Source organism: Phytophthora ramorum (assembly GCF_020800215.1).
Source record: "Phytophthora ramorum isolate Pr-102 chromosome Unknown Phyram_PR-102_s0005, whole genome shotgun sequence".
NCBI lineage: Eukaryota > Oomycota > Peronosporomycetes > Peronosporales > Peronosporaceae > Phytophthora > Phytophthora ramorum.
Window position 1 is genome coordinate 2,265,840 of NW_027150651.1, and position 15,419 is coordinate 2,281,258.

Below are 15,419 nucleotides of genomic sequence, written 5' to 3' on the forward strand. Positions count from 1 at the left end.
GCGTGAGATCAGTGCTTACCACACAAGATTTTGCCCACGTATTCGGATGAGTCGATCGGTTAACGTCGTCCTCGTACTTTTGCAGCTTGGCCAGGCAGCAACGGCTGTGGATTTGCTGGCCACGAGCTACTACGTTGACGAGAACTGCACTCATACGCCGCAGATCGTGACTATGGATTTTACGTACGACTCGGCCGCCGCCGAGTCGTATGTGGCTCCGGCGATTCTTCAGTCTTCGACTGGGATTCTCTCACGTCGCTTGGCCCAGTCAATCGTGGCGAGCTGTGTGGCTGATCCCAACTGTACGACCGAAGTCTACGGCGCAAACACGTACCACAGCACCAGCGAGTGCATCACCGACCCGTACACGTACTCGGTCCAGGCTTTTGGCGGGAGTGGCGGCGTGGGGCAGCCATTTCTGATGGTGGAGACGTACACAGGAGACGATTGCGCGACGCTGATCTCGATCAACGCGACTGTGGCGGCCGACGGCTGCCAGTTCGCATCCGAGAATTCCTCATCCAGCGCTACGTTGTTTTCGAATGGGTCTGCGTTGTTCCAGCTTTACGATAATGGAGCGTGCGGGGGCAACGTGACGCGATACTCTGTCGACAGAGCAACCCTCCTAAATCATACTTGCTACGGTGGAAATACCAAGTTTTACACCAACTACGATGCCAGCGTCAACAGCAACAGTGCAAGTGGAAGTGATGCAAGTGGTAGCAACTCTAGCGATTCCGGTACCGATGCAAGTGTTTATGGTGGAACAGTATCCACTCCCACGCCGACGTCTTCAACGACGTCTTCATCACAGGATACTGGACTCAGTGCAGGTGCCATCGTTGGCATTATTGTCGGAGTTCTAGCTCTCATGTTCATGGTCGCCGCCGTTATTTGGCGATCGCGCGTGAAGTCACGAAAGGATAGCGACGACACGTACCACATGGGCCCGAACGAACCAGCCACCATGTCTACAGATCCAAACTCGCAAGACGTAGCACCCCACGGTCTTGAAGGTTTGTGGGACGACGAAGTCATTGCTACAGCGCGGATTCCAAGGGAGAAGGTATTTGTTCAACATCTACTGAACCGAGGAGCTTACGGTGAAGTGTACGCTGGGATGTACAATGGAAAGCGCGTCGCGGTCAAGATGCTACTGCGAGAAAACCGAAAAAATGTTCAACAGTTGAATGAGTTCCTGGCTGAGGTGAAGCGGACTGCAATTCTGGACCACGAGCGGATTGTGCGGCTTGTTGGTGTTGCTTGGGACTCGCTGACAGATCTTTGTGCTGCCTTGGAGTACATGGAGGGAGGTGATTTGAGAGCTTGGCTCGATAAACTCAACGTCCAGGGGCACCAGCAGGGATTTGACCACGTGAAGGTGAACATCGCTCTTCATGTGGCCCATGCGCTCACATATTTGCACTCACTGGACATGCCCGTGATTCATCGCGACCTGAAATCTAAAAACATTCTGCTCAACGAACACTTGGAAGCAAAACTCTCGGACTTTGGTGTCTCGCGAGAGCGGATCACTGGAACTATGACCGCAGGGGTGGGCACATCCCTGTGGATGGCCCCCGAGGTCATGATGGGCGGGAAGTACGACGCCAAAGCAGACATGTTTTCGTTTGGAGTTGTGTTGTCCGAGCTGGATACGAACTGCTTGCCCTATTCAAACGCCAGAAAGACTAACAGATCCGAAGCAGCCGTCCTTCAAAGAGTGGCGGCTGGAATGCTACACGTTGAGTTCTCTCCGTGGGCTTTGAAATCAATTGTCGATCTTGGGCTTGCTTGTGTCGCTGTGGAAAGTAGCCATCGCCCTACTGCAGCAGAAGCTCTCTACAAACTTCACACAATTCTGGCCCAAGAAGTGTAACTCAACAAGCGAACGAATCTGGGACGGAGGCATCCTTGAGAACATTGGCACTGTCCGACCAGAAAGCCCCAGCTCTAAAATGACACGACATGCAGCTCCACGTCTTCGCTGGATGGCTCCTGCGTCTCCGGGTGCCTTAAGCCCGATGGAAAGACTGATGTCCTGGCTGGAGCGCAACGGAGAGGAGTATCGTGCCTCGGACCGCAAAGTCGAAATGCTGGAGCAACTGGGCGAGGAAATGGGGACGAATGGGATTTACGAGGCGACACTCAACTCTCTTCGATCGCAGATGTCGCGCCTGAAGGGCGGTGTGCGGTTGAAGGCTGAAGGTGGCAAGTGCGCCTTTAAGGACGTGAATCGCTACTATGAGCGTCTTCTGCGTCTCTTGTTTAGTGAAGAAGAGCGAGCTGAGATGCGTGAACGTGCTGAGCAACGCCAACGAGAACGAGCCGAGAGTCGCCGAACGCGTACGCTGCCGAATCAAGTGCACGTTGAGGAAGACACTGGCGATGCCACCGAAAACGGCGGCGAGGCGAGACAGCTTCCAGCTACCAATATACAGCGGACGGCGACAATTGACCCCATTCTGGACGCTGACGAGATTCACCGCCGCTTTGAACTGCTTTCTTCCCGCCAGAAACTGCAAGCGCAAGGTGTTGAGCAGGACAAGATCGATTGGCTTCTTCCGTTGGGTCGGGAGTAGTTTGGTTTGCGTTTGGCTCGGCTTTGAGACCGTTGATTCCACACTAGGAGAAAGTATTGCCAATGGCAAGTTTTGCTGGTCTTTCAAGCTTTGTCGATCTGAATACAAGCTTTTGTAGCGATGACCCGCCACTCTTCACCTTCCAGCTCACGCTTGTCGTGGCTCGAACCAGCCTCTTCCGACGGGATGAGCCCCATGCAGCTACTTGCTGTCTGGCTCACTCGCCACTACGCCACGTACGCCAGCTCGACCACGAAAGTCGAGATGCTGCAAGAGCTCTGTCAAGGGATGCGAGACTCTGGGTATCCTGGTTGTACGGTGAACGCAATTCGATCAAAGATCGACGGTCTGAGGAGGGAGGCGCGAAGAGAACGACAGAAGAACAGCCGATCGATCGGAGACCGTCGTCACTCACGAGCTTTTCAGCAGTACCAACAGTCCCTGATGGACATTTTCACTAGCGAGGGCGTCAATGGGCGTGAATACGATGACACGAGTGATACCGAGACTTCAGACGAGGACGAAAGCCCTGCGAATCGTGGAGGACGGATCGAGCCGAACGAGCAGCCCGACGTCAAGTCCGAACTGGTCCTGGAAAACGGATCCAGGAACGCTCCATTCACCCTCAATGAAGAAGGTGAATGCGAAGGCCGTGCACCCAGAACGCACTTTCGAGATGAGCTCCAGGGGGACCGCTCGCTCAATGTGTCCGAGATTCAGCGGCGCTTCAAGCTGCTGTGTGCGAGGCACGACCTCGAACAACGAGGTGTCGAGATGAATGTCATCGACAGACTATTGCCTTTGCCCGAGGAATAGCTTCCTGCGTAAATGTGTGGCGTTGCTGCATAGGCTTCACTTCCTCATCCACCAGTTTCATTTTGCAGCTTGAAGCGACGCAGATAGTAAGATGGAGAGACCTGTGGCGACACCTGTGCGACGCGTAGCACTGGAGCTGCCGCCGGAGGATCTGCAAGCAGAGGTTTGGCTTTCCCATGGCTTAGTTCTTCACCTTGATAATACAAACCAGTTTGCTGCCTGTTCGTAGTTGGCCAGTTACTCCATCGCCGTGGGAGACGCAAACTCCCGTTTGGCAGCATTGCAAGAGCAATACGACGAAGAATACGATGCGGTCATGGTCGAGTACGAGGCGGCCATGCATAAGCTCGAGACACAGCGAACCAAACAAGCCTTCCAGGACGCTCTGAGCACTGCCGTCGCGCTGGAACGGGAAGCTCTCGAACGTGAACCCACGTCGGCCACCATCGTTCGTGAAGTCGAGGCCAATGTGGCGCCAAGGAGACTCGTGGTGCGCGGCATCTCACAGCTCGCCTGTTGTGCGCTGCTACGGGCAATGCGCAACAACACGAACGTGAACTCGCTGGACCTATCCAACAACGGGCTCACGGACGTCGTCGGGGTGGCAACAGGGAACATGTTGGCTGTGAACAAGAAGCTGCAGGTGCTGGACCTGGGCTTCAACCACCTCACCAACGTCTCGCTGCAGCCCATCGGCGAAGCGCTTCGAACGAACACGGTGCTGGCGTCTCTGATGCTCAATTCGAACCCGGTCTTTCAGCTACCGAAGGAGCCACTGACTAGCAATGGTAGCAGTGCTAGCAATACGAGCGTGAATTCTGGTACTGGAAGCAAGATACCTGCTCACCTGGCAGCGGCTTTCGCGTACGTGGAGCCTTTCACGTCCGCTCTAGTCGCCACCACTTCTCTGACGACGCTGAACCTGTTCAACACGGGCATCGGCCATGAGGTGGGGCGTGCACTCGCCCACGCTCTGTCGAAGAACACAAGTTTGATCTCTGTTGACGTCGCAAGCAACATGTTGAGTCAGTCGGACCTCACGAGTATCGCGTCGTGTTTGACGAAGAACCAGGGTCGGTTCTTCCAAGCAGAGGCCAAGAGTGAGCAGGTATGGGAAGAGATGAAGGAGCAGGCGCAGCAAGTGCAAGTAGAAAGGACGAAGGAGGCAAAACGAGTTGCCGATGCAGCGTGGCACGACGAGAACGCTCGCAAACGCGCGGAAATTCGGGAAGCCGAGGAATGGGAGCGAGCGCGACGCACGGCCGAGGAGGAGGTGCAGCACTTCGTCACCATGGAAGCCGAGAACAAGAAATATCTGGAGCGACTTGAGGCGGAGAAGAAACCTGCCAAGAGCAAAGCGAAGAAATGAGTCCAACAGCACCGGCCGGTCGTACAATAGCTTGAACTTCGGCGTTATAATCTGTCACGCTCCTTATATTCTGTCGGTCTAAAGGGAATTTTATCATTTTTGATTTCCATCGAACATGTCGGCGCTGGACATCAACTGGCAGCGTCCTGCGGCGCCGGACGGCCTCAAGCCGCTGCAAATCCTCCTCGAGTGGCTCTCGCACAATGCGGCGGAGTACCACGCGTCCACCGACAGGAGCGACCTGCTGGGGGGCCTCTGCATGGAGCTCAATGCGCGCGGCGTCAAGTGCGACGTGGACCAAATCGTGGACTATATCAGTTACCTGCAGGAACTTATACACGAGGCGGTGACTCTGAAGCGAGACCTCCCGAAAGATCTGAAGCCGTTCCACGATCGTCTTAAGGAGTTTTTGTTCAAAGAGGGAGGAGGTCCTGTCGTCCACGTCAAGAAGAAGATCCACCGTCGTCGCTCGAATCGCCTGTCGTGGCTCAAAATTTCGTCTTCTGGAGGTGCCAGCGCCATGGAAATGCTCGTGGAGTGGCTGGGGAGCAATTACACTGCATACGCACATGCCACCAAGAGAGGGGAGAAGGGCAGAATGCTGGAGGAATTGGTGAGAGTCATGCAAGCTGCGGGCCATCACGAGTGCGCAGTGCATCCACTTCGAGCCAAGATCGACGCTCTGCAGAGGGAGGTGCGAGGAGAGAAGAACCGGTCGACAGCTTACGAGCAGTTTGGGGCAGTTCTTGAAGAAATATTCACGGTCGGAGACGCTGCCGAGGACGAGGAAAACTTGGAGACGAACTCTCAGTCCCTACAGGTTGAAGATCCACGTGGTGAGGTGGATTCTACCATGGAAATTGTGGATACCCCAGACGTCGAAAATCGAGAGATTAGCATGGCGGATAGTTCTTACGGCGACGTCAGTCCATTGCTGACTTCGCAGGCCACTAGCAAAGATCAAAGTCCCAGTTTCGACGCCAAACGTGACGATCAGATCAAGCAAACTGAGGAGAAGACTTCCAGTGGGACATCTGGACGCCTTTCCTGGATGAAGCCTACGTTGTCTGGCGGCCCAAGCGCTATGGATATTTTGGTGGAGTGGCTGCAGTGCAATTATGCCACATACACGCACTCTAGCAAGAAAGGTGATAAAGGGAAAATGCTCAACAAACTCCTGCACAGGATTGAAGACGCTGGGCACCGTGGTTGTGCCTTGCACGGCATACGAGCAAAAATCGATAGCTTGCAGAGGCAAGCAGAGGGAAGAATGCGCCCCTCAGCAGCCTTCGATCAGTACAGTTCTGCTCTCCAGAAAATCTTCACTGGCACAGACGGCGTTGATCATGATGAGCGGAGTGGATTTTCGCCACAATTTACGGCCGAGCATGACGACGATGAAGAATCAAACGATAGTGATGAAACGATGGAGGAACCAATTCCTGAAAGCCTTCTGACGGAACAGGTTGCTTTCCAGACCGCTGAAAACAGCTTCATCCACCATGTCAGCACACAAGAAGCTTACGGCAGCCCGAGGGAAGCTCCCATTTCGTTTGACATCGAAGTCGCAGAGGAGGATCAGGTTGGAAATTCCAATTCCTCGCCGAAAATGACCCAAGAAAATGTGCCATTTGCAACTTCTCAATCGACGAATGAGATTGTACGAATCGCAACCTTGCTTCGCGAGCGCCACGATCTGCTTCAACGAGGCGTGCCTCAGGACCAGATCGACAAGTTCCTCCCACTGCCCAATGTGTAAGCCCATTCATCACGATGCGGGATCGGCACCACGATTTCTACCTGTCAGTCACATGCACAGCTCGAGTTTAGTTTCGCTATCTTTGATTGTCTGCTTCATCCAGGTTTTCAAGAACGTCAACACTTCCATGGTCTTATATATTCTTTTCTTGAATGGGGAGCTCGATTCGACCAGATATGCAAAAAGAGATTACAATTGTTTGGAGAAGACTTGGGTAGTTTAAAGTGCTGGGTGCTTTTGCCAGTACGCCACCCGTCAACGTTATAGCGTGATTTGTCCGGAGATGAAGTCTTCTGTTCCGTCGTCGGCCATTTATTGCTGCATCTTAAGCACTCGGGTTAACGCTGGTGTGTTGCATTCCAATTTGGCTTCAGACCTTCTACACGATGGGACGAGGTGCGTTGGGAACTGCAGAGATGCAGAAAGGGTGTTGACGATAGTCGAGCGAGGAGCGAACGTTAGCAGCAATACAGTCTTGATTCCGCAAGTGCGAAGGGAGAAGACTCAAGAGCAAGAAACTAGTGGCAGATCTACGCAACTTGGCTGCCAGCCCGACAGTATCTTGTGTCCCTCACGTTGAAGTACCGTTGATTTTGTTCGATCCATTTTGCCGCACCAACTTCGGATCGATTGGCTGCGTCCTGCGGCCCCAAACCCATCCAGATATGCATCAAGTGCTGGCTCAGGACCTTTTGCAACATCGGGGTCGGCTGCTGCGCCTCATCCTGGTGACCAAGCGGGACAAAGACACAAAATTTGTGACTCGCTTCTCGTGGCTCCGTCCTTCTTCGACGGGCGGTGTCAGTGCCACGGACATTTTGGTCAATTAGCTGGAGCACAATTACGTTGCATATTGTTGCAAAACGGGGAAAAGAACACAAATGGTGACGGAGGTCCTGCAGGAGATCGAAGTGTCGGGCCATCCTGGACGTACAATTAGCAGAGTTCAGTCTCAGATCCGCCGTCTACAGCGGATTGTGAGCGACAAATGCCGTATATCGGCGTCTTTAGCCAAGTACAACGCTCGCCTCCGAGAAATGATGAAGAACAGGATTCCGACAAGTGATTCCCCGCACAAACGGACGGAGGAGGACAGCGACACTAGCACTGACAGTGAAGTTCCTGACATTGCTCAAGTGACGGAGGTTGACGGTGAAATTGTGTACAGAGAGCGTGATGCTGGACGAGAGCGTGCTGCTGGGAAGGGAGACCAAGGGCTACAAACAGGGTCAGGAGCAGTTCGAAAGTTGGAGAACTCGGATCCCTCAACTCGAGTTTTGTGGAACGAACCTGTACATCCCGGCGGACGGAGTGGTGGAAAACTGGTTCTTGGATCATTACAGGTTGTACTCCGTTTCAGATGCCACCGCCAAGCTGACGATGGCTCGAGATCTTTGTGAAGTGATGAAAGGTGCTGGCTGCAGCAACTGCACGGCGAACAAACTTCAGGGTAAATATGTAGTATGTTACGGGAGATTAAATGGGAACTCGACGATCTTCATCGTTTGGGGAGTGGCGGACTCGTCTCGGACTGTCGCGTTCATGCGTCCAGACACTTGGCTGCTCCTGAAGTCCATGAACGCGGTCGACGAACAGGAGCGGATGATGATACAGAAACTGAGGAGGAGAGCTGCGATCTTGATGAAACTGAGGTCTGTGAGGACCCCCGTCGTGAGCTACCTAGTGGGAGCTTTTCAAGAATTGGAGCTCAGATACAAAGACGTGAGAGTGAAAGCAGCGCTGACACGAGAGGAGTGGCGAGCCCTACGGTGGACGATGGAAACCAACGAGAGACTCCGCAGCCAACTCAGGAGGACAAAGGTCCATCAACTATTTGTTCGCGTGGTTTACTGTGCTTAGAAGAACTAGAAAGGCGCACTCGTGTAGCGCTGGCTAGGAAGCAGCTAAACGACAGGTGCTGCTCACACTACGAAGTCGATAGTTTGCTCCCCAAGCCTCCTCAGAACGTGAGAGAGCAGTACCTGTTGAGTCTGGGAGAAGTCGAGGTGCACACACAAGTTGGTCTGAGCAGGAAGAGACTCGAGGATCAAGGCGTTTGTGCAGCTGAAGTCGACGTGCTGCTCCCGTTGCCTACCGTAGGACGAGAGAAATCAAGCCAAAGTGCTGCTTGTCCATCCAGTTTGGAAGAGATTGAGGTACTCACGCAGCTGGGAATCAGCCGCCAAGTTTCGCGCAAGGCAGGCGTCTCTCAGGAGGAGATTGACGACTGCGTTCCGTTGCCCACGCGCAGAGCAGGAGTACAACGAATCACCTGAGTGCTGCTTATCAGCAGTGAACAACGGGTGAAGAAACAATTAATCGCCTCGCCCCACACATTCTTTCTCCAACTCCCCAGCCAGTTCCCGAAACATGAGCCGAGTTCCTCCCCGCTACAGCCAGCGGCGCTTCAATTGGGGCGAGCCCGTTGCCTCGGATGGCTCCATTCCTCTCGACTGCACCAAGCTGGTGACAAAACCAAAGTCTTGGCCAGGAGCTCAGCCAACGTGGACTCGAGTACACAGTTGCCAATACTGTGGTGGAGTTACTTGTTGGAACGCTCTTTCGATGGACAGGAGCCTGACCTCGTGCGCCGCCATCGGGACTCTCACATGCGTGCCAGTGCCATCGCTCAGACTGAGAGACAATCCATGTTTACGATGGCTGGAGGCTTCCTCTGCAGGCGGCCCAAGTCCAATGGCTATGCTGGCGTCCTGGCTCCCAAGCCTCTTGAAAGCGTACATTAAATGCACAAAGCCGATCGTCTCGCGATGCTGACAGCGACGAGATGAAGTGTGCGGGCCACTCTGCTGGCTCTGAACACCGGATCGAGGCCAAATTTTACGAGATCCGCAGTCGGGTCGAACGAGAACGGAGCGGCCATCAGGACCGACAGGAAGGCTTCCGGCGCTACCGTGACTAGCTCATGAATTGTTTCGGGTACGTGAGAGGACCACCACTAAGATGGCGTCGCCGTCGAGATCGCCGCAGCAGAAATCGTAACCCCTCGTCAGCTCGCCATCCTGTGGGTAATAGCGGTGTCTGCAACCAATGATGGGGTGCAACCGGTTGACGCCAACGTTGGCCACGATGGGGGGCAAGGCGATATCAATGCCAGCCTACGCGTTGAACGAGAGGACCCCAATGTCGCTCCTGCTGACAAGACGGAGCCAAAGTTTCCTGATGGGTCCGCACAAGCTCCACTGACCGTGCACGGAGACGACTGCGAGGAGCCTGCGCCGGTTGAAACGAGGTTTCCTCCTGCTCAAAACCCACCGACCGACGAGATCCACCGGCGCGTTGCTCTTGGGGTGGGCAATTGTCCAAGGAGGAAATCGAGAACTGATTGTTAGGAATGCGTGATTGGTCTCTGTGTGAGCATCGCTAGAGTTTCAGCGCTTTGGACACCGTCTCGATAGAGCAAATGAGAGCTCATGTTGCACTCCAGTGATCGATCACTTCATAAATCCTATAAATCCCACCTTGTTTCTTAGATTCGGCTCCACGTGAATATGCAACTTCACCTGATACGAATCTCGGTTCTCCTCGCCAATGCAGGCTACAGTACTCACAGTAGCGTGCGGCTTCTAGTTGTAGCGAAGGTTCCCCCCCTCTCCTACACCTCAGCTGATACCTTCGTCTCCAGGAGGTCCTTCTTCGACACGTTGTAGGCAGACATGGTCTCGTCGGAGTCCGGGACCTCCTTTTCGATGTCCAGGAACGCCGGCATGACGATGTCCTGGTCGTTCTCGCACGACGCCTGCACGTGCAGCACAGCCAGCCCCGCGACGTCTGCCGGCTCCTTGTACACGTGGATCTGGAACGACTGGTTCTCGTACAGAAAGCACATGCGCTGCTGCTTGATGACATTGCGCGACGGGTCGGAGCGATGTCGTACGGCGTACGAGTACTCGCGAGCACTGAGGACGCGCTTGAGGTGCACCCTGTTGAATAAAACATTTGCACGAATTGCAGTCAGTAAAAAAACACAAGCGAAGCGGAATTTTGCGCAACGCGAACGTACGCATCGCCAGTGTCTAGGTAGCGGACGGTGGTCATACCGTAGGCAGGGATGCCGTACTGCGAACGACAGCGCACAAAAGAGTAGTCTTTGCTCGTTTCTGTCATAGACAACAACAAATTAGTTGCGCAAATGACAAGACTGCAAAAATTTTGCGCAACGTACTTGCAGCCTCGGGTTTGAGATAAACCTTTTCCACCTCAAAGTCTTCGTGGTGGAAAGGGATCTCGATCGGCGTCTTGGCCAGTAGATACTTCCTCGACGCTTTGACCGTCGTGGGGATGCCGCAAAGTCCCGCTGCCGTGTCCACGAGTCGTTGCATTTTGCCCTCAAAAGTCGTCGAGTTGTCTGCAAAATCGCAAAACATGAGATAAAGAAGTACAACAGTTGCGCAAATTAGTTGCACCTACCGAAGACGTAGAGTTTCGGGTGGCCGATCCACGCGAGACACGTGCGCTTGTCAATAGCTCGAGCCTGGTCGATGGACTCGATGCGAATGCCGTTGTTTTCCAGCGAGTAAAACTTCTCAGCTCCGTGGGCCGCCGTCACCAAGTGGAAAATGGCAATGTAGCGACTGCAACAACCACGAGAGTGCAAAAGTTTAGCGCAAATAGTTGCGCATCAGTAAATTTGCACGCACGTGTCTCGCAGCGTGACGGTGTCGAGGTCGTGCTCGAGTTTGAGCTCTTCCCACTGCTCGGGCGTCATGTAGGCCGAGCCGTCCATCACACCTCGGTCGCACAGGATCACGCAGGGCTTGCCGCTGTCCTGCGCCAGCGAGTAGAAAGAGTCTTCGAGCGAAATTTGCAGGTTCAGAATCTGCCACTGAAAGTTGAGAATGTCCTTCTCCTTGAGGTCGCTGTTTTGCGCAAAATCAACAAGCCCAAAAGAGACCGTCAGTCGGTTGGAGCGACAGGGGATGATTGCAAATTGCTCACAGGAAGAAGGCGCCGCCAGTTTGCAAGAGCGTCGAAGCTTCGGGCACAACATACACTCGAAATCCGCGATCGCGAAAGAACGTGGACAACCTGCAAAAGTGCAAATTAGCGCAACGGGTCGTGGCTGCAAAGACTGCAAAAGTGTTGCACCTGTCGAGCGACGTGGTCTTGCCGGCGCAGGGGCCGCCCGTGAGCACGAACTTGTAGATGGGCGCGATATCCTTCTGGCCGCTCTGCAGCGGACTCAGCATCGGCGGAGACGCCTCCGTGGCGCAGTCCTGCGACCACATTTTGCCCTTGCCCATGCTCATCACCCAGAAGAAGTCCTTGCGCCGTGCAAAAGCAATAGAGGAAAAAGGTGGGATAAGGCTGTATTTCGCACTACAGTTAGTATTGACATTTGAACATAATATTTAGTTAATCAAGGTATACAGTCTCAACGACATTTAACTTGAAAATTGTAAGGTCAATGACTATCTGAAAACCGTTTTGTAAAGGGTATTTGTTCTTGACTGGGACTTGTTTCAAATACATATCGAAAACGGTAGTACAATCCGACCCACACCATCCGTTTTTTGGGGTCGCAGTAATTGGCATTCGCTGCGGCTCCTTGGAGTAAACACGCGGAGTCAACTTAGGATCGACCTTGCCATTGACACAGCAAGCAATTCGCCAGTGTTCCTAATCTGCATCAGATTTTTGCACTTGGCACGAGCTGTAGCCATCTTTTCGCACTCCAAATATTCAATTGTTGGATACATTTCGGTCTACTAGCGAAATGCTCTCAGAACGGCATCGCGTGTACGAATCCGTCGAATGCACACAAAACAGAGCTGCGATCACCGTCCGAGACTGGCGGGGGTAGCGACGGGTAGCGCTGGCTGAAATGTGTCAACACAATTTGCCGCGCTCGCATGCGCCGAGCGATATCCAGCGCCTGGCCCACGGTGCTGTGCTTCTTCATGGCAGCGTCCTGCTCCATCGAGTCGTCGAAAGTCGCCTCGTGCACTAAAAGCTCAGCGTCCAGACCTGCAAAACAAGCAGCAACATTAGTGCAATTGCACCTCACAAAGTGTCGTAAACTGCAGGGTCTCTACCTGCCAAGACGAGCTCATTGCACGGCTTGGTGTCTCCAGAGTAGACGAACTTCTTCCCTCCTTGCAGCGTTAGCACCAGTCCGTACGAGTCGTAGCAGTGAAACACTCGCACACTCCGTAAATTGGTCACTGCATACCCAATACTCGACAGTAATTCGTACCGCAGAGGGTGACGCGGGTCGTTGAAATCCGAGCACGTGACCAACTGGATCAGGTGGTCGTCAGAATCGTTGCAGAGGAACTGGGGCAGCCAACTCGCCACGTACGACAGCACCGACTGAGGTGCAATCACCACCAGTGGCCGGGGACTGTTGCCACGTCGGTGAAGCTGCCAAAACTCGTACAGCACTCGCACCAAGCCGCAATGGTGGTCGGCGTGGTTGTGGCTGATCCAGATACACCGCAAGCCGCCAATCCGTCGAGACACATCGGAGCCAAATTGACGCCACAGCTGGCCGAAAGTTCCTTCGCCGCAATCCACGAGCATACTTTCCACATCAGCAGCGTTCGTTCCGGACAGTTCCAAGTAGATCCCGCTACTTGCGCGAAGCTTGGAGGGAGCGGCACTACCAGTTCCCAGTACAATCAGCTTCCTTGCTGAAATGACATCCCGGGCTGGTCGAGTAGCCACTTGGTGATGTGTTGGTGCGCTGGTGTTGCCAGCCGCGTCCTCATCTCGGTCATTCTCTGGCCTCTGATGCCAACCAGTACGTTCGTAGTTGAATCCTAGCTGCAACTTTGGATGCAGAAGCCAGAACTGCAGTTTGCTTTGAGCAACATGTGCTTCACCGTCGTAGCCCTCCATTCGCCGTGCAATTTGACGTCGACACGGCGACTCGGCAGACCACGATGCGTCCTTCAGGAATTTAGCGAGACCTTGCATAGCTGGTGTTGCCGCTTGCTGTGGGGGGGATCCTGTTGCTAAATCACTCTGCAGCCCCATTCGCACCGCAGCCTTGGCTGAGGAAACGAACGCGTAGCTAAACGCACCATTTGCGACCGACTGTAGTGCAGCTCCGTCAAAGACCAAGTGTTCTGGCCGTGAACTCGACGAATAGAGACTCGCCATCCATTGCTTGTACCTGGCAGCACGCAACACAAAAAATGAGTATGAACATTTACATTGCGTTACCGGTAGTAGAAACTTCAGCCCCACCTTGGTTGAGACTGCACTTGTGCTGGACTCAGATGCACCACGAGCGAAGGCAAATGAACACCGCAACAGCCACTTCGAGTGTTTTGTGTTGCCGCTGAGAAATTGTGCTCTAAGTCAGCGATATTGTCCGGGGTGCGGCAGTCGATTATCCACACCACTGGATACGGATCATACTGGAATCTATTCCACACGCAAACAGCCACATCGAATATCGAGTTAGTTGCGCAACAAATTATTCACACGCACGCAGGCGCAGCACTCACTGTATAGCGTAGCAAATAGAGCTGGATGCATCGTCTGAAGGTGGGGAGTTTATCTCCTGGAAAGAATCTTCGTTCGTGTGAATCTTGGGAATCGCATCTTCACGAGGTGCTTCAATTTGAGCTTCAGCTGCACCCAGCAGTTTCCTTCTCTTGCTTGGGGCTCCGCTATCGTCAACCGCAGGGCTGTTACTTGATGCTGAGGTAACTGTGAGATTATCCCCATACTTTTTCATCAGCATTTGCTTGAGAGTGTCTTCTCGTCCGGAGAACTGCCGCAGTACTCTGTCGACGTGAGAGAGTTTTCCTGGCTGATGCTCGCCGTAAAACTTTTCCAGCCACCTGCGATCGAGTGGCTTCTCTGCATAGCCAAATGGACCGGCATCAGCACCATCACTATCGCTGTCAGGCGAGGAATCGGAACTCGGAGATGAACCGGCAGCAGTATCGCCAGCCTTCACGCGAGTTTCATCCGGGATGTCGCCATACTTCCCACACAATTGAGCTTTTAAATCAGCGTAGCGCCCACGGTATTGGTTCAGGACGACGTCAACATAGGGAATCTTTGCGGGTACTTTCGCAGTGTAATATTGTACGAGCCACGTTCGCCATCGTTCATGCTCGTCACTTTCATCATCACGCCTGCGTCCAACTTGGCTGTCATGAACCTTTCTGGTGCCGGACAGCGACGTATTCCCCACGTCCGCTAAATCTTCTTGCGCTTGTCTCTTTGGGGCGTTCTTCTCGCAAAGTAGACAGCTTTTTGCAATTCGGTCAGCGCCACTTTTTTCCAGTGCAATCGGAATGATGCATGCGTGCTGATCAGTCCGTTCGTCTCCTTCATTCCACGTTTCGCACTCGATCGTTGCATTCCCGCCACAGTCTCCATCCTGTTCTGCATTGCCACCTCGTTCAGCGATTTCCACGCACTGAATCTGAGGATATTTCCTCCGCACAAAGCTTCGAATCGCCCCGAGAAACCCTCGTAGGCCCACAGGTCCGTGAAGTTTCAACCTCGCTGCTCCACACGAACCAAGCGCAAAAATGACACCAGGGACGCCACTCACCGACTGCTCTAGCAGATGAAAATGAAAAAGTTAGCATTGCAAGACATAGGCAACAATTTTCTGCAGCTACAATGGCAGCTTAGCACCTTAACGTCGAAGTGCGTGAAGTACATGGCGTCCAGCGAGCTGAGCTTGATGCCATTCTCTCCAGCCAATCGCTGCGTCCCTTCTCCGCAATTGAACAGGTACCTTTTGAGCACTTTCACGTCCTCGCTATACAGTCCATGACGCTGCACGGAGAACAACAGCGACGGCTCCGTGCCATCGGAGCCGGAGCCCACGACTTCAGCAGTCACAGATATCCGCGTCATGGATTTTGATTGGAGATGCCGCTCGTACTTAGGCGCGTGGCCGTAC

The 15,419-nt window shown here is 53.6% G+C and overlaps 6 protein-coding genes across 6 annotated transcripts; 4 read left to right on the forward strand and 2 right to left on the reverse strand.

Moving 5' to 3' along the window:
• Positions 1 to 46: 46 nt before the first annotated feature.
• KRP23_6437 (uncharacterized protein) lies at positions 47 to 2,582 on the forward strand (the record flags this gene model as incomplete). Its single annotated transcript, XM_067891628.1, has 2 exons — positions 47 to 1,016; positions 1,975 to 2,582. The coding sequence occupies 2 exons, from the start codon at positions 47 to 49 to the stop codon at positions 2,580 to 2,582; spliced, it is 1,578 nt and encodes a 525-aa protein (XP_067745966.1).
• A 120-nt stretch (positions 2,583 to 2,702) lies between these two features.
• On the forward strand, positions 2,703 to 3,398 carry KRP23_6438 (uncharacterized protein; the record flags this gene model as incomplete). The annotated part of the gene is made up of 1 exon (XM_067891629.1): positions 2,703 to 3,398. One exon carries the CDS (start codon positions 2,703 to 2,705, stop codon positions 3,396 to 3,398), a length of 696 nt encoding a protein of 231 aa, XP_067745967.1.
• A 91-nt stretch (positions 3,399 to 3,489) lies between these two features.
• KRP23_6439 (Leucine-rich repeat-containing protein 45) lies at positions 3,490 to 4,767 on the forward strand (the record flags this gene model as incomplete). Its single annotated transcript, XM_067891630.1, has 2 exons — positions 3,490 to 3,561; positions 3,628 to 4,767. The coding sequence occupies 2 exons, from the start codon at positions 3,490 to 3,492 to the stop codon at positions 4,765 to 4,767; spliced, it is 1,212 nt and encodes a 403-aa protein (XP_067745968.1).
• A 115-nt stretch (positions 4,768 to 4,882) lies between these two features.
• KRP23_6440 (uncharacterized protein) lies at positions 4,883 to 6,526 on the forward strand (the record flags this gene model as incomplete). Its single annotated transcript, XM_067891631.1, has 1 exon — positions 4,883 to 6,526. One exon carries the CDS (start codon positions 4,883 to 4,885, stop codon positions 6,524 to 6,526), a length of 1,644 nt encoding a protein of 547 aa, XP_067745969.1.
• Positions 6,527 to 10,139: 3,613 nt separating this feature from the next.
• On the reverse strand, positions 10,140 to 11,793 carry KRP23_6441 (TRPL translocation defect protein 14; the record flags this gene model as incomplete). The annotated part of the gene is made up of 7 exons (XM_067891633.1): positions 10,140 to 10,467; positions 10,548 to 10,644; positions 10,710 to 10,892; positions 10,955 to 11,118; positions 11,185 to 11,403; positions 11,483 to 11,572; positions 11,633 to 11,793. 7 exons carry the CDS (start codon positions 11,791 to 11,793, stop codon positions 10,140 to 10,142), a joined length of 1,242 nt encoding a protein of 413 aa, XP_067745970.1.
• A 473-nt stretch (positions 11,794 to 12,266) lies between these two features.
• KRP23_6442 (Zinc phosphodiesterase ELAC protein 2) lies at positions 12,267 to 15,373 on the reverse strand (the record flags this gene model as incomplete). The annotated part of the gene is made up of 5 exons (XM_067891634.1): positions 12,267 to 12,511; positions 12,580 to 13,661; positions 13,736 to 13,915; positions 13,999 to 15,065; positions 15,149 to 15,373. 5 exons carry the CDS (start codon positions 15,371 to 15,373, stop codon positions 12,267 to 12,269), a joined length of 2,799 nt encoding a protein of 932 aa, XP_067745971.1.
• Between the last annotated feature and the right edge of the window lie 46 nt (positions 15,374 to 15,419).